Genomic DNA, 23,952 nt, shown 5'->3' with positions numbered 1-23,952 from the left:
CTGATCTCCTACTTGATCTTCTTTTCAGGCCCAGGCTTGATGTCAGACTCGGGTTCTTTATCTTTATACTCAAGCATTCTCCTGTGGTCATTATAGTTGTATACTCATGTCCTGGATGTCTGCTCTTCTCTGCCCCTGGCCACTTCTTTTTATGACTTAGCCTGGCTCCTTGAACCTCCTCCTTACCTTGATCAGCCTGGCTGGTACCACCTACCTCACCTGGCCCCTTTTCCAGGGGTTAGAAAGCTGTACAACCAATTCTTGAATTACAAATTAGTTTCTCCCTGCTGCCTGGCTGAAGCTGAAACTGCTTTCTTCCTACTCTTAGTAGCTGTGTGCTCAGAGAGTACCATTTTCAGCCCATTTTAGCACAAGTCCAAGGAAAGCATCACAAAAAGAAAAGCAAGTGGTTATATCTGTGTCTGTAGTTACCTATACCTATATATCTTCTTTGATGTCTTCTTGAAGAAACACAGAAGCACTTTCTTTGCTTTATCTCATTTGGTTTACCTTTAAGGCTACTCTACTCCCTATGGGTAATAACCTAGATATAATTGGCAGACATTTTCCCCACTACTTAACACCTGCTAACACCCCATAGGACTAGTGTCCTGTGGAACACACTTTGGGAAAAATGGAGGCAACTCCAGCTGTCTTTCCAGAGATCCTGTGATTGTCATTAAGGTTTAGATTTTCTGTCAAACAAATCAAGGTAGCACCATATGTAAATCACCAAATGTATATGGACCAACCAGTCATTGGTGTCAGATGCGTTAAAATTCTCTTTGACTCTTCATGATTACAAATTATCCTCCACGTGACTATCCGAGTGATCTTTCTAAAGTAAAAATCGGAGCTTTACAGGCTTACCATTGCCTATGGGACAACATCTAAATTCTGGAGAACAAGGTTCAAAACTCATCATGAGTGATTCCTACCTACTTTTCCAGCCTCATCTCTCTCCTGACTCCTATGGACATCTTGGACTCTGTCCAAACCACTTTCCTATGGTTACCCACTATTCCACTCTTTCCTTTGCCTCCCTGCCTTTGCAAATGCCATTTTCTCTGCCTGGGACTTCCTTTTGTCCTTGTGTGCTCCAAGGCTCAGCTCAAATGTCTTTCCTGTAAAAGTTCCCCTTTGCCTTGGTAGGCAGAGCTAAGAGTTTTCTCTCACCTCACATTACCATTTATCATATTCATATCTATTCCATTACTAACTAATTGGATCATGCCTGGTTTTCCCACTTGACTGTGAGCTCTCAGAGGGCAAATACTCTTGTCTTATTCATATTTTTATCCTCAGTGTCTAGCACATAGTAAAAACTTAATATGTGTTTGTTGAAAGAATGATGATTAAATGAAAGAACAATAAAAGTAGAGGATGTTACCGCTTGGTTACAGATTTGTAGCCAGTGTTAAATAGTCCTGGAATGAAAGGAAAATGGGCTTAAAATTGCATGGTCACCAGCTGATTTCTTACCAACAAGGAAAAACATTGAACGAATGAAAAACATAGCTGAATGATGTTATCCTTAGGGAATGGTGAAACTATTCAGAGAAAGATATCAGAGAGGCACCTAGTGTTTTCTCATGAAGGACTTTGATTTTCACCCACATCAAATATTCTCTAGCACCCATAGTTTCTCCTTCTTCTTGCTTCCTTATGCTTTTCAGTAGGTTCAAAAACTCCATGTGAAATAAGAAAATCAAACAAAAACCCTCTACTCATGCTTGAAGTTCTATCTCTAAGATCCATGATAGACCCAATCAGGGTCATCATACGCACATAATTTATTTTGATTTCCTCAAGGCATTGACAGTGTAGCTCATGAAAGCCTTGAAGACAGGATGGAAAAGGTGAATTAAGAGTTATTTGACAATCGAGTTTAAATAAACCTGGTTGTAGATCGGACTTAATCTGGAATCAGGTCATGGTGACAAGCCAAGCAGCTCTTCCATAGCCTCGTCTTCCTGCCACCTCCCTCTTCTGTGTTCTGTCCTAGCCATGCTGGCCTCTTTTCAACTTCTAGGACCTTCTGGGCTTTCCTCCACCAGACCTTTTGCATAAGGCTATTGTCTCCGCCTGGAAACTTCTTCACTTTCATCCTCACCGGGTTGATCCCACTCATCCCTTACCTCACACATGATTTTCTCCTCCCCAACTAGGTCAAACCCCTCTGTTGTGCTCACGGTCCCATGTACTTGTACTTGTAACACTCATCATGGTTGCAGTTTCTTTTATTTGTGGGATATCTTGCTCCTTCACTAGACCATAAGGTGATTTTTCTTTTCCCATGTCTGATTTTTCTCACCAGCTTATCCCAGTTCTTATACAGCCCTTGACTTGGATGAACAAATTTATGAATAAGAAAGCTCAGGTCCAAGTTAAGCAAGTACAAGACTCGCAAGTCTGTGGAAGTCTGCCTGGGGTCCAAAGCTGATAGGAGCAAGCAAATAAACCAAGTGAAGGAGTTAGTGCTCAGACAAAGAGAGTTTGCAATGAGTTCCCTGGACTAAGGTCACATTTGTTGATGTTTCTTTAAAAGCTCCAGGTTGGCCTTATCCTTCCTAATAGATGAGAGGATCTGTCAGTATGTTGGATTATGAGATTAAGATTCATATAGAACCCAACATCAGTGATCATTCAAGTTATTGAGCATCTCTTATTAGTCTCATGCTCTCGCCTCTAGGGGGAGCTCAAGGCTTCCCCCTCCTCTCACAGGGTGCTCAAAATAGAAGGGGTGGGGCTCTTAGTGGAAGGAATAATGCAATTATAAATGGAGCTGGACTGAGCAAATGCTCTTATATTCACCCCTTTCCAGTTTGCTCTTGTGTTCTTTTCTCTTTCCTTTTCTTTTTCTTCCCTGCTGTGTTTGCCATCAGATGGGCTTGTTTGAGTTCACAGAAGTCCTGCTAGGGTCAAAGGTGCTCCTGTTCAGGTTGCCAGGGTAGGAGACATTATAGGGATTTGGAGGCCAAACCTATAATTAGGAGTAAAGATCAAGCTTTTGCCTGGTGCATTCTTGGTGTCTTTATTCCTTAGGCTCTCATCATGGTGGCGAGCAGCAGGTAGAAGGTATAGCTAACACATCAGTGAGCCAGGCACTGTGCTAGGCTCTGAAATAACACGATGAGTTAGACATAGTTCCTGCCCACAAAGACTTTAAGTCTCACTAGTCAGTAAGCCACATGCCTGTGTTTAAGCTAAATAATCACTGGTAAAATGGGAGATGGAGGAGTCCTGGTCTAATAATAGTGAGAAAACAACAAGACAAAACAAAAAACTAAGCAGTTGTAATTTACCATAAACTTGAAAGGAAAATCTAGAGTGATGTGGGAGCTGAAAAAGTTTTTGTAATTTTAGGCTCCATTGATAGATATATACTATGTGGATCAAAGGAGTTAATAGTCCTATTGTAATTAGTGCCGGCCAGTCCACATCTGGAGTATTGTATTTCCTTCTGGACACCACATTTGAAGAGGAACATGGACAAATTAGAGTGTGTCCAGAGAGGGTTGACCAGGATAGTAAGGGGGCTGGAAACCCTTTCATACAGGGATGATTGAAGGACCTGGGAATGTTTAGCCTGGGAAATAAAAGACTTAGGTGGGGGACATAATAGCTATTTTCAAAAATTTGTCATATGGAAAAGGGCATGGGCCAGTTCCATGTGTTATTCCAGAGAACACTTCCTAGGGACAATACTTGGGTGAATGGGTAGAAATGTTGGGGAAAGATTTTTAGTTTAATACGAGGAGAAACTTTCTAGCATCTAGGCCATCCAGCCGTGGACTGCACATCCTCTTTTCTTAGCACTTCGCTTTCTTGTGTCCTTTTCTGCCTCTCCTTGTCAGGGTCAGAACTGGTTGGCATGTTCCCCATTCTTCCCTAACAATCTCAAATCTCTGATCCTTCTTGGTCACCCTAATGGAATGAAGTCCTAGAATTTGCTTCTATGTGAGTGAAACTAGCTCTTGACAACTGACACTCTGCTAAGCACTTTATAGAGGTGATATTGAATGCTTACTGCAAAGGTATGGGGTAGATAAAATTATCAATTTTATATAATTGTCTGTTTTACAGACAGAGAAACAGCTTAGACAACTTGCTCAAAGCCACAAACCTGATGCTATGGACTGAATGGTGTACCCTAAAATTTATATGTTCAAGCCCTCACCCTCAATGTGACTGTATTCCAAAATGGGGCCTTCAAGGAAGCAATTAAAGTTAAATGAGGTCATAAGGGTGGGGCCCTGACCCAACAGGATTAGTGTCCTTATGAGAGCTCTTCTTCACCCCACTCTCTTTCTGTCTTTCCCACCATGTGAGGACACAGTAAGAAGGCAGTCATCTACAAGCCAGTAAGGGAGCCCTTGGCTGGCACATTGATCTTGGACTTCCCAGCCTCCAGAACTGTGAGAAAATACATTTCTGTTGTTAAAGCCAGTCTATGGTATTTTGTTATGGCAGCCTGAACTGGCTAATACAGCCAGTCAGTGGGAAAGCCAGGATTTGAACTCAGGAATTCTGCTTCCATAGACTAGTCCCCTACACACCCTACTATGCTTGCCTCTCCCCTACCAAAATATAAATTCATAAAAAAATAAACAAAAGAAACCAGGTGGATTAGGAGTCCGGACCAATGTGGACTAATGGAACAGGGTGCTTGTTTTTTTTCCAGTGAATAAGGGGCAGAAGTGTAGGGCAGAGATAACATGTAGCTTTTGTGGGTGTGTCAAGGACAGTGATGTTCAGTGTGTTCTCCAGGATCTATCACTATTTGCTACCTGAGCTGTGCACAATGTCTTTGTTTAAAGAAAACAGTACTCAGATCCACCCTGTAGTCCAGATGGTCTGCACATGTCACCAGACTGAGAGCCCTCTTTATTTAGTGGCACAGTTAGGATTCCGATGTAAACATTGCCCTTCTTTTTCTGACACTCTCCCCTCATTCCACTGGGATCTGGGTATTCTATTTTCATCACATCTTTATTGCTTTACATAGGACAAAGGCTTTTATAATGAATAACAAAATTGAAAAGCTTTTTCCTCCTAAAAGCCTCTATAACTCACTAAATACACACAAACCACAACCCAATAAAGCCATGATTAAAGTCTATGTAGAATAAATCTCTCAATGAGTAGCATTTTGAGTTATGTTACCAGAAGTCATCCAAACCCTTTGATGTATGTTGGGCCCTCTTGCTTATAGACCTCTGTCCTATCATCACTTTCCCCAGCCATGAATATTATGCCTGTGTGATTTCTCAGTGGAGAAGGAGTCTTGTCTAATAGGAGGCACAGGGGGAAGGCTTCCTGGAACATGTGGAGAAAAATAAGGAAAATGACCCAAGTGAAAGGTAAATCCAGAAACAGAAAATCAACACCAAACGGATAGTTTTCCCAGCTGGACTCCTTGCTTGTACTGAATCCAGAGGCTGCTGGAATAAGACTGATTTAGAGGGAATTTTGCCCACATTTTTGTCTTCTGGCTCTTGTTCTGTGTAGAATCATGTTGTTTAAAAACAAACAAACAAAAAACCAACAACAGTAACCAAACAAACTTCAATCTCTGAAACAAAATATTTTCCAGATAAATCTATATTTACGACCTAAAACTGCAAATCTCTGACACCGAATGATGCCAACCAATGAACTTCACCGAGTTATCTAAATATACAATTTCTGGTATATGCATACAGCATTCATTTGATTCTGTTGCTTCCAGCAACTATTAATTCAGGGAGAACTAAGTGGCCATCTGTTCTGATAAACTTTAAGTAGCTTGAATTCTTCACAATTGCTCCTAGCAAAGCTTCTCTTAGGGCAATTGAAAGCCTCACTTTTTTGTGTGTGTCCATGATATTTTACTCAAAATCGTGATATTTTTGCTTAATGGATAAAAGAGATTGTAATGGCAGCAGCAACTGTTGTAGATCCATAAAGGAGCCGACTAAAGAGAGAAGGAATCGAACTGGTTGTTATTTTTAAATGACATTCTTCAAATATAATAAACTGTGAATAAACTGTATATTGCCCTTTAACGGTGAGAGCCAGAGGTGGAAACTCCACATATGGCCACCAAGGGATCTGGTTTGAGGTTTTCAAATGCTTGAAGTGACTCCTGACATGGTTTGGCTATGAAATTCATCTGCTTAAAGCTGAAGGGAGACAAACTCTGAGACAGGTGAGAGCTACTTGTTTTATACATTTAACTGTGACATTTTTCATTTTTACAGCCATTGCTGAGAGTTATATCAAGTGTTATGTAAATTGTCCCGGGTACAGTAAAAACAGCCCCTCTGGGAAGTTTTAGGACAGTCCACAATGTCTGACGCTGATGAGAATGACTTTCATCTCTCTGTTATGAAAACAAAGAAACTGAGGGTCAGAGAGGAGAGGAAGCTTGCTCAGATTTATTTTGCGAGGGAAAGACTCTGCATCAGGCCTCCATTATGGTGCTTTGCTCGTCACTAACTTTTTCACAAGTAGGATGAGCCTGGTGCTGTGTGGCTGGTGCCTTTCTTTCTGTCTCAACGCCAAATACAGCTTCGAGGCCTGACTCTTGCGACCCTACCTCCGCCCCGGGCTTCTCTTTGGGATGAGTTTCCACCTCCTTGAGACTTGGTTGTAGCCCCCATCGCATTCTTCCCAACATGATATTAGTTGGGTCTGCCCCTTTCTGACTTCTCCCTACCAAAGAAGGACAGCAGCACTGACCTTGTGGGACAGCAGCTCAGGAGTATAAGACAGAGGTTAGATTCCCAGTGGCTGGAGCAGAGCCAGGACTGTTGTACCCAAGGCCAATTTGGACTCTAAGAACTAAAGAGATGAGTCTGGTTAAAGTTCCCAATGGAGAACTGAGGTCTAGACGAAGGGGAGGCCATATGTGGTCTATGACCCTGATACTCAAGAGTGTGGTCCCCAGAGCAGCTCATGGGCATCACCTGGGGGCTAGTTAGAAATTCAGGATCTCAGCCTCCTATCCTTTATATATTGAATTAGATCCCCAGGTGACTCAGGTGAACATTAAAATTTGAGAAGCACTTCCCTGGAGAACCCAGGGCAGGATCAGGGTCAGGGGCCTGGGGCCAAGGGTTTAGAACTCGGTAAGGATGTGAGAGGAGGTCAGGAATAAGCAAGAAGAGGCCAAGGTGAGGGGGCAGGGTGATTGCTGCCAATACCAGGGGGTGTTTGAGCCTGCTATCATGGGCTGTGGGTGTGTGGCTATAGATGTATCTAGACTAAAAGCTGAAAGAAAGACCAAAATCCTCTATCCAGCCTCCAACTCAGACATAGAGTCCTGGAGGACAGGGGGCCCCACTTACCCTCTGTCTACTCAGGGCCTAGCAAGACACCTGTATGTCATTGATGTGCAGTTGGTCTCTGCTCAACTGAATAAGTCCCCTCAGTCTCTCCTGTCAGTCACACAGCTTGGGTGATTATAGTGGAGAGGTGCCACTGATTCTGCATTTCCCTCCGGAGTTTCCTGGTGAGATAAAGATATTTTGGTATCTTTTGTAGCAAAAATCACCCTGCTGGATCAGAGAGGAACCAGCATTGGATTCCTTGAGAGTCTAGGCAGTGCCCCAGAAGGCCCAGGCTCCCACCTGGGTGGTGACCCATCAACGTGCCAATTCTGCAAAAAGGAAAATAAGCCTGCTGATTCTTGCTATTATCGCTGAAAAGTTCCTGCCTAGATGCCAAGTCCAGAGCCTTGCTGTGTACCTGAGAATCATTACTGCCAGCCTCTGCAGAACCTCAGGAATGAGCTCTGCTTGCAGCAGTCTTCCACTGGCAAGAGTTAACGCTAGGTGCAGCTGAAAGAATGTGAAGGCTGGAGAGCCAGCTCGGGGGATTGCTGTTGCAATCAGAAGACGGCCCAAGTCCGATTTCCAGAGTCCTTTGAAGGGATGCCAGCTCGGACACATGTTTCTAATTATCATATGCAACCTCTAGACAGTGTGCAGGTTGCACTTTCATTATGTCAAAGTGAAAGGAATGGTGAGGGCGAGATGAAGGGGAAAGAGGCTGCCAGGCCGGATGGAGACTGCACTTAGCCATGGCACCAAATGTCAGCCAGGGCATCGAGCTGGCCTCCAACCCAAGTCCGTACCTGGAGCCAGCAGTGCATGGTGCCCACTCTGGGGACCTCTCTTTTTCTTACTTATTTTGAGTCATGGAAACCCAGCTGATAAGCCTGGAGGAAGCCCCATATTCACAAGCTGTTTGACCAGCTCTTCGGCATCTGGTTGAATACAAAGACTGTGTGGACAGCATACGGGGACCTTACGTCCACCCACGGGATTTCACACTGTTATTCTCTGAGTTTTCCCAAGGTCTGTGTTTGTAGGAGAAGCTGGTTCCATGGCCAGTTTGTAGTTCAGAATGAGGTGAGAGAATAGGGGCGGCTCTTCTTTCTCTCCCATCCAGAGCTGGGCAACCTCGTGTTCGGGTTTCACCTTGTTTGTAGATCTGGAAGAAGTCCCAGCACAAACAATAATTTTGCTCAACTTCTTTTTCCAAACAGTTCAGAAGCTGTTTCCTTTGGATAGTCTTCCCCGGTTTACTCTTTCCACCTGATTGCTTCTTATCACTGTGGCCATCGTCCAGAAGGTTTATTTGCAGTGATTCGTCTGTTGCTCTGTGTTTTTAAGTCAGTGTGTGGGTGCATGTGAGTGAGGAATGTACACGTCCTGGCTGCTTCAGAGCTCTCAGGGGCTCTCTTTGTGTGTGTATCTGTATATTGTGGCTATATGTGGGCATCGATGTATATATAGCTGTAAGTGTATTTACCTAAGTTTTAAACACAGTAATTTACTATGTGCCACACACTGGACTAAGTGCCTTTCAACTCAACAAAGTGGGTGCTATCATCATCATCCGCATTTTCCATGTAAGAAAACTGAAGTGCAGGGAGTGAAGGTAACTTATCCGATATCACCCAGCCCAGCTAGTGGTGAGGCCAGGGTTTGACTGTGGCGGTCTGTGCTCTTCATCATGACACCAACCTTGGAAAGCTGCTTGGATGACTCCCAGGCAGTGGCTTCAGGAAAGACCTTGCCTTCAACTCAGACCATTAACCCATTTACTGCTGACACAGGGCGGGCACAGATGGGATGGGGTGGTGGTGGAGAAACAGATGGGAGCTAACTTCCATCTTAATTACCCTGGTTGAATGCCCGCCACAGGCAAGGTTGGGCCAGGTGCTGAGGGAGCACAAATGGAGCACTTCCTTGATTTTAAGGAACAGGCCTGGGTTGGAGGGATTCTCCTCAGGCTGCTGCTGCGAGAGGGCCCACCCATCTTCATCTTGGCCCTGGGGCCCCTGAGCCATCTCCACAAATCCAGGTGAACTTTGAGAAGGTCAGAGCTTTCCAGTTGCAGACGCAAGTGAATTGGAGCAAAACAGAGCCCACGTGCTTGACACGTGGAAACTCTCAAAGACAGTGGCATGGACATATATGCACTACCAAATGTAAAATAGATAGCTAGCGGGAAGCAGCGCATAGCACAGGGAGACCAGCTCGGTGCTTTGTGACCACCTAGAGGGGTGGGATAGGGAGGGTGGGAGGGAGGGAGACGCAAGAGGGAAGAGATATGGGAACATAAGTATATGTATAACTGATTCACTTTGTTATAAAGCAGAAACTAACACTCCATTGTAAAGCAATTATACTCCAATAAAACTGTTAAAAAAAAAAAAAAAAAAAGACAGTGGTTTATAAACTTGCCAAGGGCTGGGGAAGTAAACACATCCCAGAGAGCCAGGGAGCAGCTCTGTGGCAGTGATGCGCGCAAACAGAAAGCACAGCCTTCCGGTGCTCTCCTTAAGGTGGTCTTGGTTTTAGAACCCAGAGGCTTGCTCAGAGCTAATCCACATGAACTGCTTAGTGCCGTGCTTGTGGAGAGCAAGCTCTTAGTAAATGCTGATGGTCGCTATCAGCATTGCTTGTCACAAAAGGAACCTGTGATACATCTGTAAAGCTGTCTGTTCACGAACCTCCTTGCCTTGTTGAAAGATGTCCACCCCATTCTAACAAACTTTCAGGGTTTCTCAGCCACCTCTACTTTTCAACACTAAAATTTATTATATACTTCTTAGGTGTGTAAATATATATATATCTACACACATGTATATTACTATTATTATCCCCATTTGACAGATGAAAAATTGAAACTCAGAGAAGCAAAGCGACTTGCCTAAGGTCACACAGCCTAAGCAGAAGTACTTTGCTTGTCTGATTCCAAATCCCATGCTCTTAACCATTACACTAGAACCTCTAGAATCTAGGTGGCCTTCCCGAGCCCAGATTCAAGCAGAATCTGGGCTGAAGAGCTGCTGTTCTTGATCTTACCCTTTGGGGTCTGGCTGTGCCACACCTGTATTCCATGATGTCCACTAGTCAGAAGATTTCCTTTACCCGATCTATATATCTGCCAACAAACATATATTTAGTGAGTACTAGCATAATTGTCACTCTCCTACAATTAACAGAGAAATTATTAAGTGCAGAGTAAATTACTTCGCCTTACCTTTGTATAGAACATGACTGTTTACTTTCAAATAGTTGGTTTTGCTTCATGCTCTCAACTCTGGGATCTAGGAATGATTATTTTCATTTCACAGCTGCAGGAACTGAGGTCAAAGAGGAGCTTGCCAAAGTTGCGCAGATAGGAATGGGGGAGCTGAGCCTAAAAGCTAGCTGACGCCAAGCCCAGTGTTCTGACCATCACAGTGGGAGGCTTCCTCAGCACCAGGGCCCTGGGGGCTCCCACTGCTCCAGGCAGGCCTGTGAAAGGAAGACTGGGGTCACTGCTGCGTGGGCCCCTGTGCTCTCGATAGACGCGCTTCCACTCAGGTCTGCTCCCCAGCCTCACTGTCCCCTCTCTCCAAGGGGACAAGAACACCCGGCCCTTCCCTGTCCTCTGCGCTCCAGGGCTGGACGGACCCTCTGCCCCTAATGCAGATTACGCTGAGGGAAAAGTGGTGAGACTTAGGAGGAGCATTCCTATGTTTCATGGGAATGAAAATAGCCCTTTGGTTGTTGCTGAACAGCTGTATCCCCGTGGTAGGTTTCCCGTTAGGATGGAATGCAGATCTAGGGCAGGCGGGTGCTGTGGTTGAGGGAGGGGGAAGTCACAGAGCCAGACTTGAAATATACACTAGAATCAGACACCATATTGCTCTTGTCTCCCAGAACGAGGAGTCTTGCCTCAAGCTGAGGCTAGCATGGGCCTTGCTAGGAGGGCTGGGCTGTGTCAGGCTATGTACGAGCCAGGGTCTGCACTCCTCTCTTGGGCGGGCGTGCTGGAAGGGAGAGGGAGCTGGGTGTTTGGGGACCCCGGGTAAGAAGACCTCAGTGAGGCAAGTGAAGGAAAAGTTTGTGGGATTTGCAGCTGCTGCTCTTCAGCAGAATATAGCGGGCAGTTTTGAGCTGTTTTTTCAATGTGTTCGAATGTCTGGGGCCGTGGTGACCTGGCTGGCCTCTGGGGGGCAGCCTGGGTGGGTCTGGAAGCCAGAGCTCCCCACTGTGTTGGGGGCAGGGTACAAGCTAGAGAAGGCCCCAGCTCCGGATGGTTTCTTGGATCCTTCCGACTCTTTCCAGCCAAACTGATATTCCCTTGCATTGTGTGAAAACCTTGGCTCCCACGCTGGGACTCCGGAGCTTGGCCTGGAGCAAATGTTGCCTTTGGGGCAGGCTATGGTGTTGGTGGGGAGTGGGGGGACTCGGGGGGTGGGGAGGACCTCCTCTTACCCCACCCTCAGCTTCGGTGTTTCCTCAGCGGCTAGAGGCTGCCTTCCCTCTAGGCAGGTGGTGGGGTCCAGGTCACCCCAGTGTCCTGCAGGGCTGGCGGTGGTTCTCCAGACCCTTCACGACGTTGTAGAGGTTCACAAACATAGCCTCCCTTCCCCGCAGAAGCTTCCTGAATGCCTCCCTCAGCAGCCCTCTCTCCCCACATCTAGGACCCAGCAGGCCTGTCCAGCCCTCGGAGGAAGGGCCCCCAGGAACTGTCTGTCGGAGGGGCCGGGAAGGACAAGGCCACTGGCACTGGAGTCCAGGAAAAAGCCACAGACACAGGTCAGTGGGACGACTCCCTCCCTGCAGCCTTTATCTGAACAAGTATCTTAGCACAGAATGTTCTGGTTGGTGTTTTTTGTACGTAAATCTTTATTCCAACTGCAGTAGCTTTGATAGGAAAAACAGGGCCCATTTCGTCACGCTTTTACCTTAATCAAATGTCTCTCGTGCCAAAGCTGTCTATGTTTCTAATTTGCCCTATTTGGATTGGATTTGGGGGCGGCAGGCCGTGGGACAGGGAGAGTTACAGATGAATGAATACCGCCATTTGCTTTTTTTGTCAGAGGGACAATTGGGGCCTGTTGTTACACAAACTAGATAGGCATTTTACCCTGGGGGAAAGGGGAAGGGTAGGAAAGCAAAATTTCCATTTCAGCTAAGTGCCCTAAAGGGGGAAAGTTTTTTGCCTTTGTGGAAAATACAAAAAACAAAACAAAATACAGACAAATAAAAGTTGCCGGGGAAGGTAGCAGCTGGAGAATGGGTAGAGCCCTGCTCCAGGCTGTACCCTGGAGTCCCTGTCATCTCCAGCTATCTCTAAGACACTCCTGATACAGTCAGTGATAATAAGCACATCCCCGGCTTCAAAAAAAACAAAACTAAACAAAAAAAGGAAACTACCCAGGGTGTTGGATCTCTTGCAAGCCTGGGGATCCTGATGCTGGTGAAGATGACACATCTTCCTCCTCTTTCTGCTCGTGCTCCCTGCCCTCACACCCCTCCCCTGCTCCCCTGTCTCTCCCTCTTGTTTAGTGCCCTCTGTCAGGGAGGAGCAGAGAGGCGTGTTCCCTTCTGGCTTGGCCCACCTCTCCTCCACCCCTTTCCCGGTTATTTGTGTTGGTTCTCACTCATCTTTGTCTTTTCTCCCCACACCATCTTCTCTGCAGTTCCCATGACCCCATCCACCTTTGGTCACTTGTGGAAGTCACCCAATTAGGAATTAAAAAGTTAGTTTCAGGCCGGCCTCTGGTTCCTCTGATTCTAGGCCGACGTTGGGGCCATTGGAAGTGGCTGTGGGGCCGTGAATGGGTGACGAGAGTGTTGGAGGCCTTCGTGTTTTTTGGGGTCATGGAGTCTTTCTGCAGGAAGCCACTGGGGGATAAATTGAGGGCCAGCCATTAGAACTAAGGCAATCTTAACATGAAATCAGATCTACCGTGACAGGCCTCCTGAGATTATTTCGTTACAACTCTTCCAGGGAGCTTTTCAGCAAACAGCAGATCTCCCCCTAAAAAAATGAGCCAGGCTTACGGGTCTTTGGTGCCAGTCTCCTCCTATCTATCTGGTGAGTCCCTGAAGGACCCAGCCTGGGCCCCTCTGAGGTCAGAGGCAGCCCCGTGCCCGGCGGCGGGGATCCGCCTTCTGACGAGGCTCCACACATTTCCCCGAATGAGGCAATCAAGGCTCGGGAATCCGGGCTGTGGGGTGGATGATCCAAGGATTAGGTAGCTTTGGCTCTGGAATGCAGAACAAAGTTGCAATCCAGCAGACTTCCCTTCCTAATTACACCCGGCTTAGGCTAATTTAACCTGAACCCGGTTAGCCTTCCCTGAAGCGTGGCAAGGCTGGTTGGGGGGCGATGGGAGAGTCAGGGTTACAGGTGGGTCTGAGGGAAAGCCAGGGGGTGCTGTGTACCTTTCTCCCTGCAGCCTCCATCCCAAGGCTTGCAGATGGTCACCCTGGGCAAAATGACTGGAGGGCCGGCACACAGGCTGCTTCCAAAAATTTAATAAATAATGGTTCTTTAAAACTGTATAAACTATAAATTACCATGCAGTCCTTATAATTTAAAATAATTTACAGGTTGAGGTAGGGAGGGGTGCCGGAGAGTGTGGAGGGGGGAGCTGGGAGAGGTTGAGGGCTGTCGGGCCGGTCAGGCTCTCCTCCCAGCTTTCCTGCTGAGCACACACACGCAGGCCGTGTCGATCCGGATGAACCGCCAGGCGGCCTGCTTGCCATCCATGGTCAGCGCCTTGACGAAGGTGTGGGTCGTGGTACAATATGAGTTCCAGTGCTTCGAGTCGATGCCCCGGCATCCGCTGTCGACGGGATTGGGGTCCCGGCACTTGGTCTCAAAAAAGTACTGTTTGAATACACTGTTGTTGATGTTCACCTCTCCCAACACCATCACCTCCTTGCCCTTGATGTCCGTGGCGGTGGCCTTGTCCCCCACCCACACGCTGACGCTGTCGCACACCGAGAACTCCCCGCGGTGGAAGACAGGGTGGGACGACGACCGCTTGCTCCTGTGAGTCCTGTTGAAGGGGGCGGCCCCGCCGGCCTCCAAGTCCAGACCCTGAGCGTCCGCGGCCGCAGGTGGGGGCTGGGTGCTAAACAGCACGCGGGGTGAACGCAGGCGCCGCTTTTTAAACAGTTCCGGGTCCACGGTGATCTTGCGGGTCTGCCCTGCCACCCTGGCGGCTATCGCGGCTGCCGGGCCGCTGTGGGCTCTGCGGAGGGCTGTGTCAAGGGAGTGCTGAAGGTTAGTCCAGTGGGCTTGGGGGATGGCGTGTCCTGCTGGGACATTGCTCTGGGTGTGCGCTTCTGCCTGGATGCCGATCCAAAGAGCTGTGATCAGAGTGTAGAACAACATGGACATTACGCTGTGCACCTGGAATGAAACAGAAGTGAGGATTATTCCACCGAGCACTGGGTGTGGGGCAAGGGCAGTTTCTGGGTCCCTCGGAGTTGACCTCCCAAGAGGATGATGAGGAGGTTTCTCCTGGTGGCTAAGAGCAAGGAGACCCTGGAATTGACCATTCAAACTGAGACGCTTCTGAGAGTGAAGGGCGGTGCTACAACAGTTACACTGGGATGACAGGCTTAAACAGGGCTGGCTCCGACAACCTGGGTGTCTGGGCACCCCATCTACAGGGTGCACTTTCCCAGGAAGGGACGGAACCCCTGAAATTCTGCCCAGTGGTGTGGTATGAACTCGGCAGTGCTAGTTACAGAATTCTTTGAGTTCTCTGCCTGCCAGCGAGGCAGCCATGGGCAGGCGGTGTGTGTGCACCTGTGTGAAACAGGATGGCTGGGGAGTGATTCTGACACCTCTCCCAGTGCTGTCTCCTGCCCAACGGCTTGACTCCCCTGGGAAGGCAGTGGGCAGGGCTGCTGGGGACTTGTCTTGAAGCCTCAGCACTGAACACACCCTCTTCAGACAGTAGCACCGGGTCAGCTCTGAGATCTGGTGACTGAAAACCCATGAAGCACCATGTTTGGCAAAAAAAGTGAACATAGCTCTGGGACCATCTTAGCCAGTCCGTCTATTCAGCCACCAGCCATCTATTCGCGTCTATAAATGTGATACTGATAATGGTTTCTCTTGGCGTGAGTGATGCCTTTTTCAAATGCATTCGCTTCTAGTTTCTTATTAGTCTGTGAGTTAGGTTAGGATTTATCATCTCTCTTTCATATGCAAGGAAAGTGATCCGCAGAAATTAACTAACAGGCCTACAGCTGCAAACAAAAACCAGACCAAAAATAGAATCCAAACATGACCCCTTACTAAGCCAGTCTCCCCTTCCATCCTTTCTTCCTCCCCCACTTTCTCCTTCATTCTTAAGTGCGTCTTTTTAAAAATTATTTGATCTTAAGTGAGAGTAGACCAAATGGCATAAGTCATCTGTCCCCACAAGGCACTGCCAGCCCCTCTTAAGCATGTGCCAGATGGGGCTCTGCACTGCACTGTACTGCTTCCCCGCCAGCAGCCACCCCCAGGCCAACTAGCTGTGGGACTAGCTCTGTTCTTGAGCTCACTTTCGGTGAGCTCCTGTGCACACCTGTACGTGTGTACCAGCCATCACCTCTGGAAAGCTTCCCCAGATCTTCCTGGTAGGGTTAGAGGCATCCCCTAGAGAGGGTGTTAAACTTCCAATTTGATCTCTCTCCCTCTCTCTCCCCACAGGTCATTCTGCTCCCTGCCTGCTCTTCCAGCCTGGCATGGGTACCACTTCCTCCTTGAGGTCTGCTCAGATCACCCCAGCGAAAAGCCGTCTCTTCCTGTTCTTAACTTCAGAAGTGTGTGTGTGTGTGTGTGTGTGTGTGTGTGTGTATGTGTGTGTATGTGTGTGTGTATGTGTGTATGTGTGTGTCTGTGTGTGTTCTCTCCTACTAAATCAGTGTAGTGGAAAGAACTCTGCACTGCCTCTGGGGTTAGGAAAACTTGTTTGGATTCCTAGCCCTGATACTTGTTAGCAGAGGAAAGTCACTTAATCCTCCTGAGCCCTTGTTTCCTCATTGATAAAAAGCAGGCAATAAACACTATTTCACAGGGTTGTTGTTAGGATTAAATACGTGCTCACACACCTATTTAATTCTGAGTCATTCCAATGTCCTGCGGTCAAGGACTTTTTTTTCTTCCGTTATATTGCTGCTGTTTCACTCTCAAAGCACACTCCATACATATCTTTTCCTAGCACGTAGGTTTACCTCTGTCAGGCTTCTTCTCAAGACTAATATTTGAGCCTGTCTCCCCACTGGCCGCAAGGTCCCAGAGGGCAGAGCCTGTCTCATCCACCTGCGCACTAGTCACTCCACCCCTTGTCTCCCATGGTGGTTTGTGCATAACCCTGCGGCCTCTCTGCATGCTGTGGATAATCGTTCACATGTCTGTCTCCCTGAGAGCACTTTGGAAGCGGTGCAATATGAATTTACGGGGGCCATGTGCAGTGCCTGGCATGTAGTAGGTCCTCAAACTCTGTAAGGAAAATGAATGAGAGAGTGAATGGGTATGGCCAGAGCAGCTCACCATCTGCCTTCTTTCCACCATGATGCCTGGTTTCTTTTGGATTTTGTGCCTGTGACCACGTGCTGCGTTCCTAATCTGTTTTAAAGTGATGCATTCTTCTCTGTAATGTATTTCTATTCAGCTGGAAATAGACAGCTCTTTGATGAGATACCAAGAATAAAACCACCAAATTCTTCTCTCTCTGGTTACTTGGGAAAATGTTTGTGTTTGCTCCAGTTCTCCAGTCAGCCATGCAGAGGAAGCAGTGACACATCTGACTTTTCGACCATCACTGGTTGTGCTGGCTAATGGTCCTGCAGATAAGTGTCCAGCTGATTAGTCAGTTGGCAGCTAATTCAAGCCCTTTGCTTTTGCCTTTTCTTGTTTCATTTCTTTCTGCCTCTCAGTACACATTATCTCTCATCAGGTAGATGAAGGGAGAAGAAATGAAATGGAAATTCATCCCTTTATATCCATGTTAGTAACACTTAGAATTTGGATAGGGAAATGACTAAAAGATTAAAATGTAGGATTTTGATGGTAATAAGGGACATACTGCTCCCTATTTCCAATTACCAGAGGTTCCCACCTCATTCTGGAGTCCCCTCTTTGGTGAGCTCATCCTCTTCTAAGGAGTCAACTGAAGTTTCTGTGCAGTTGATGCCCATGCCAGGATCTCTGGTCCAACTCCTCTTTTGAAAGCCCATTCTGAATCCCCAGCTTCCTGATGGGCAACTCCCCATGGATGCTGACATTTTAAATGCAAGACATCCAAAACAAAAATCTTTGTTCTCATAATCCTCACTAGGATCATCATTCTCCCCTTCCTCCTCGTTACTCAACAGAAGCTGCCCCATTGGGGGCCACTTGATGATTTATGAATTAGTTCCACAGCTACTCTCTCTTGTGAACATCTCTCCCCATCCTCCTAAACATGTTTCTCTGCATTTCCTTTTTCTGTTACTGGAGCCACCATTCCTTCATTCACCAGCTCCAAGCCTCAACCCATGACTGGACTGTTCTCTTTCCTCTTTGACCTCCATCCAGCCCTTTTTGTCTGCTTCAGTAGCATCTTTTTTTTATTATTTGTATTTTAAAAAAATTTTATTGGCGTATAGTTGGTTTACAATGTTGTGTTAGTTTCAGGTGTACAGCAAAGTGAATCAGTTATACATATAGATATAGCCACTCTTTTCTCTTTTTTTAGTAGTATCTCTTGAAACTATACTTTCTATTCTCACCTCTATGTTTCTATTCTCACCTCTATGTTCCCGGTTCAGGTCATGGAACAGTCTCCCAGCTGATGTCCTGTACCCTCATCTGTCTTCTCCCAATGCCTACCATCCTTGGCTGCCCCATTTAACTTCTTAAAGAAGTGCTCTGATCATATCACCCTGCTCAAAGGATCCAGTGGTGAGTGGTTGTCTAGTATGCCACTAGGTTGCTCAGCCTGGCAGACAGACCCTGCTCTCCTTCTACTCCCTTCACATATTTTGCATTCCAGGCAAACAGAATTCCTCAGAGGCAGTGCTTCCCCCCTGTTGCCCTTGGTTCAAACTCTTTTGTGCCAGGCATTCTTCCCTCTGTCCCTCCCTGTGCCTTTTCTGCTCTCCACCTCCGCTGGTTAGAGTCCTTCCTGTTGGCTTTAACACCCACCATAATAGCCGCCTCCACTGGGGAGCTTTTCCTATTTCCAAAGAGACCAGTTCTCTCCCTTCTCCATCTCTAAAAGCATTTCCTTAATGCTCTTTTTTTTTTTAAGATTGAGATATAGTAATATATATGTTTATTTATTAATGTATAAAATAATAAGGTCGGGAAGCATAACTAATAATTACCTTGATTTCGATATAGTGATGAGCATGGATTTTTTGCTATGAAGTGATAAAAAATATCTCTTTTTTGTTTCACATCTTTATTGGAGTATAATTACTTTACAATGGTGTGTTAGTTTCTGCTTTATAACAAAGTGAATCAGTTATACATATACATATGTTCCCTCTTGCGTCTCCCTCCCTCCCACCCTCTCTATCCCACCCCTCTAGGTGGTCACAAAGCACCGAGCTGATCTCCCTGTGCTATGCGGCTGCTTCCCACTAGCTATCTACCTTACGTTCAGTAGTGTATATATGTCCATGCCTCTCTCTCACTTTGTCACAGCTTACCCTTCCCCCTCCCCATATCCTCAAGTCCATTCTCTAGTAGGTCTGTGTCTTTATTCCCGTCTTACCCCTAGGTTCTTCATGACATTTTTTTTCTTAGATTCCATATATATGTGTTAGCATACGGTATTTGTCTTTCTCTTTCTGACTTACTTCACTCTGTATGACAGACTCTAGGTCCATCCACCTCTTAGTGCTCTTTTATGGCAACGTATTCCCCTCTTATCCTCCCACCTAGAGGGTAAAGTCCCTGGAGGCAGAAACGCATCCTGTCCATCTTTGTCGTGTGCACGTGACCTAGCCCTCGCAGGGAGCTCCACCTCTTAAGAGTCAGTGAGTGTGTGAACAAGTCTCCTCCTTCTGTGTCCCTTAATTTCTCCATCTGAGTGGTGATGTTTAAGGTGTCTTCCAACTCTGACACTCTTTGGGTTTAAGCAAGTATAAAATTTTCTGCCCTGCCTAGAACTCTGCTGGTTCTACTCAACTGACTACACAGAATTCTTAAAGCCTAATGCGCTACTCCTCATTGCACTGTCCAGATAACCTGTGGTACCTGGTGGCATTTGATCACAGTGGAGGTTTGCATCGTGGAGAGATTGTTTTATTGTTTCATTGAGATTTTAAAATGTTGCAAATATATCTCTCATTGGGGTCTTAGAGTAAAAGGTTTTTTTTTTTTAATCGACTTACTCATAACAGAATGCCCCTATAATCTTTAAAAAAAAAAAAAGTCTTTTGTTTAAAAGTCATGAGTGGATAAGAAAGAAAAGAAAAATTAGTGTGTTTTCTATTCTAGTAATTGAAAGCACAAAGCACTGTCTACAAAAGAACATTCTCTCCTTGACGTGAACCAGGGGAGGAGTTTTATTTATTTTTTAAAACAACCTTTGAAGCCTTTCTTCTGAAGAGATGACAGTCCTCACTGGGGCTTCACTAAGCAGAGACCTGTGAGCGGGATGATTAGCTGGGGAAGATGCAGTTAGGAGCTCACATGATGGAACATGTTCTGTTTAACGTGTGAATGTTCTGTGTTTGTTCTGCTCCCACCAGAATGGAAGATAAATGACTAAAAGTTGAGGGACCCGTCAGGGGCCTTTTATCCATCTACTCAAGGTCCGCCCAGCTTTCTTCACCCTCTCCCAGGCCAAAGGTACATTCTGTGGCTTTCCAGTGGTTCACACACTCCAATAATAAGAGGAGTTTCCTGCACCAGGTGAATGATTTCACACAGGTTCTGGCCTCACCTGAATAGGTGATGAAGCTGCTGGGCAGAGCTAAACAACTGGTCCACCTCTGTGGCCAGGACAGCTGATGGCGCTGGGGGGCCCGGCGACCGTGCCTTTGGAGGTGCATTGTAGAGGGAGAGAGAGAATTCCTGCCTTCGCGGGAGGAGTGTCGAGAGTGAGCTGTTAGTGATTCTCAGGCTAGAGATTAGATCAGCGAACCAGGGTCACTAAGCGTTAGTAGAAGAGGAAATCCTCGTGGCTGAGGAAATCCAGCCTCCTCCTCCATCTCACTCGCCACATTACGAGTGCAGGTCAGGAATCGTTTCTTGTTTTACACTTGGCCTCCACTTGCAACGTAAACTGGCTGCTGTCTTCAGCCTGGGACTCAGTTGGGTGTTGGGGCCTGCATGGAGTGAGCTTCCCAGGGAGAAATCCCTGAGGCAGCAGCGCAGAAAGGCACTGACAGAATAAACTCCAGCTCCTCTGCAAGCATCTCCCAAGCTGAATTTATTATGGGGAAGCGTGAACTGGAAGGGACGTCAGAGTTGATCAAGGCCAGAGGTTCAGTGCATTAGAGTCACCTGGAGGACTTGTTAAACCACAGACTGCCGAGCCCACCCCCAGAGTTTCTGATTCAGTAGGTCTGGGGTGGGGCCTGAAAATCTGCATTTCCCACAAGTTCCCAGGTGATACTGATGCTGCTGGTTTGGACACCACATTCTGAGAACCACTCATCGAGTCCAATCCTTGAACCTTAGAGAGGAGAGAAATGGGCCTTGGAGAGGATCAGCGACCTGGGGTTATGCAGCTAGTGAGTGGCCGGCTCTGCACGTGGGCGTTTGGCATTGCTCAGCCTCAGCTGTTCTAGAGGCAAGAGGCCTGAGGCCACACGCGGACTGTAATTGATGGGCCCTGGGCTGCGTTTACTCAACCTCCAACATCAAAATGAAAATTCTGTTCAACAGGTTGTGAGTTTTACCGTCCTGAAGCCATAAATCCAGATTCCAGGGAATAGTTGGACATTTAATTGTTTTATATCTTATTTATCGGGTTTCTAGACATCATGCAGACTTGATCCAAAAGCACTTAAAATGCCCACGATAGAAATATGCAGCCAGAAAGCACTAGCAGATGCAGGCACCTGTGGATTTATTCTCTACTCCAGGATGGAATGGAAACAGAATCTACTGGTCTGAATTCTTAGAGACACATCTTAAAATGAATGAGGAGAGATCATAATTACATCACGATCAATTTAATTGTCTCATTACCCATCACAACAAACCTAGTAGGTGGGTCTTATTCTTCCCATTTTAAGGAGGAGGAAACAGAGACAGTAATAGTAAATAACTTGACCACAGGCAGAAGCCTGGTGGAAGTGGAACTCACCCCTGTCTTCAGACCTGGAGCTCTCCCCACCCTCCACTCCACGGCCAAGGGCATGAAGAGTGATCAGGGACCTTCAATCTCATAAGATCACCTGCTCAGACAGACCAGGAGCTGTGTGGAGGGTCTGACTGGCACTGTCTATTTGAGACCCTGTGTTCTGTGCCTTCAGAGGTGTGTGGCTCAGACTCTTACCATGTCCTTGGAAGCCATGGGGCCAGCCTGAGAGCACGGGCGATGTCCTCTCCAGATGAGCTAGGAGGGCCACATGTGCTGGGTCACTAGGAGCCACCCGGGTCCCTGCTGATTAACAGCTGGCACTGATGCCCCATCCTCAGCCTGGGGCTCATTTCCAGTTGTCCTGGCAGCTCTAGAGCTAGGAACCTTGGTGAGACAGATGCCTCTCGGGTGCTTACCTCAGTGTGGCCAGGACAGAAAGCTGCTCCTTCAGAAAAGCTGTTATTGGGCCCAGACGCTGAGCTGAGCTTGGGTCCAGCATGCCATCCAGCCCCTTGGACTGCACGACCCCGGGCCAGGACTCTGTGGGAGGAGAGAGCTGGCATTAGATCGGCTCTTCACTACGTTCTCTAGTGGACGGGTAGCTGTGTCCCAAGCAGGAGGGGAGGGAGGGGCCAACACAACAAACCCTGTTTTCTTTCTTTCTTTATTTTTTAAATTAATTAATTAATTTACTTATTTTGGTTGCATTGGGTCTTTGTTGCTGCGCGCGGGCTTTCTCTAGTTGTGGCAAGCGGGGGCTACTCTTTGTTGTGGTGCATGGGCTTCTTACTGCGGTGGCTTCTCTTGTTGCGGAGCACGGGCTCTAGGCACGCGAGCTCAGTAGTTGTGGCACGTGGGCTCAGTAGTTGTGGCTCGTGGGCTCTAGAGCACAGGCTTAGTAGTTGTGGCGCATGGGCTTAGTTGCTCCGTGGCATGTGGGATCTTCCCGGGCCAGGGCTCGAATCCATGTCCCCTGCATTGGCAGGTGGATTCTTAACCACTGCGCCACCAGGGATGTCCCAAACCCTGTTTTCTTGAGTGTTGGGACTTTACCAGCATCAGGACCAAAGGAGAAGACAGAGCTCAGCTACCAAAATTGCCAGGGGCCTGAACTTGCACAGACCTGCGGCAGCACCTGCCTCTCACTCTTGTGCCAGAGCTCTTGGTTTCTGCCTGGACACAGTCTATGGCTGATCTTACACGCAGTGTCGGTGCTTCTAGTCCCACATCAGAGTCCTGCTCTAGCAGTCCCCTAATCCAGGATTGAAATGGAATTATTCTGTACATTATACCCGCAGATACAGTAGACCCAACTCTGGACCAGCATAACTAAGGTAAATTACTCAGAAGAAAAAGTCCTGATGATTGAGAACATGTTGGTGTTTTGATGAGAATCTAGAACAAGTCATGGTGGCAAAGAAGGCAACCTGACCACTTGATAGATAACAGAGAGCTGTTACAGAACTAGGATGCCAATCTCAGAGTTCAGATTTTAGGAAAGTCACATTTTATGAATCAGGAGCTAGGGAGCTGATGCAATGAGCTGATGCAAAAGTTCTATTCAATTTTAGGTTGTAGTTCCTAGAAGCAATGGTAGGTGTCTGTTCTTTTACTTCTATAGACCTCGTGTATGTGGGTGTTTCATTCATTCATTCAACAACATTTCCTGAGCACGTATTTCTGCTATGTGCCAAGTACTCTCCTAGGTGCTAGGGACCCAGCAGTGAATAAGATCAACAAGGTCTCTGCTTTTGTGGAGTTTATAGTCTTGTGTGAATAAACATCTTCAGATTCTTTACATGCCCTGCAGGTAAGCAGGGTATGAGGATAGAGGGTGATAGCAGGGTGTAGTGAGGGGCCATTGTAGACAGGGTGCTCAGTGGAGAGTTCTCCAAGGAAGTGGCCTTCAAGCTGATATCTGAAGGATGAGAAGGAATGGGGGAGAGAGCATTCCAGGCAGAAGGAACAGCAAGTGCAAAGGCTCTGGGGTAGAAACAAGTCAAAGATGCTGAGCATGTAGGGAAGAGACCAAAGAAATGAGTTGGAGAGGTAGAAAGATGTAGGGAGGAACTATGGTTTTACCCTATGGGCAGTGGGAAGGGAGTGGAAGGCTTTAAGCTAGAGGGTTACGTGACATTTTTTGTGAATGAATGAATGAATGAATGAATGGTTATGTCTATTGCAGAACTTGTCATAGGGTGGGGTAGCTCTCCCACCAAAAAGGTTGTAGAATGACATCTTTATCCTTCCTGTCTAGATTGTCTTTTCAACTCCCAAACCCCTTTTCCCATCATGCCTCTTCCCAGTGGGGGGCTACCCCCACCCCCCTTCTTCCTGCAACACCCCCTCTCATCTTGTGCTAT

At 47.0% G+C, this 23,952-nt stretch overlaps 1 protein-coding gene across 1 annotated transcript; it reads right to left on the bottom strand.

Annotated features, from left to right (window-relative positions):
• Positions 1 to 13,959: 13,959 nt before the first annotated feature.
• Positions 13,960 to 14,685, bottom strand: NGF (nerve growth factor; the record flags this gene model as incomplete). Its single annotated transcript, XM_082662835.1, has 1 exon — positions 13,960 to 14,685. The coding sequence occupies one exon, from the start codon at positions 14,683 to 14,685 to the stop codon at positions 13,960 to 13,962; it is 726 nt and encodes a 241-aa protein (XP_082518961.1).
• Positions 14,686 to 23,952: the final 9,267 nt, after the last annotated feature.

Source organism: Grampus griseus, assembly GCF_964374135.1.
Source record: "Grampus griseus genome assembly, chromosome: 1".
Taxonomy (NCBI): Eukaryota; Metazoa; Chordata; class Mammalia; order Artiodactyla; family Delphinidae; genus Grampus; species Grampus griseus.
This window is presented reverse-complemented; position numbering and strand designations above follow the sequence as displayed.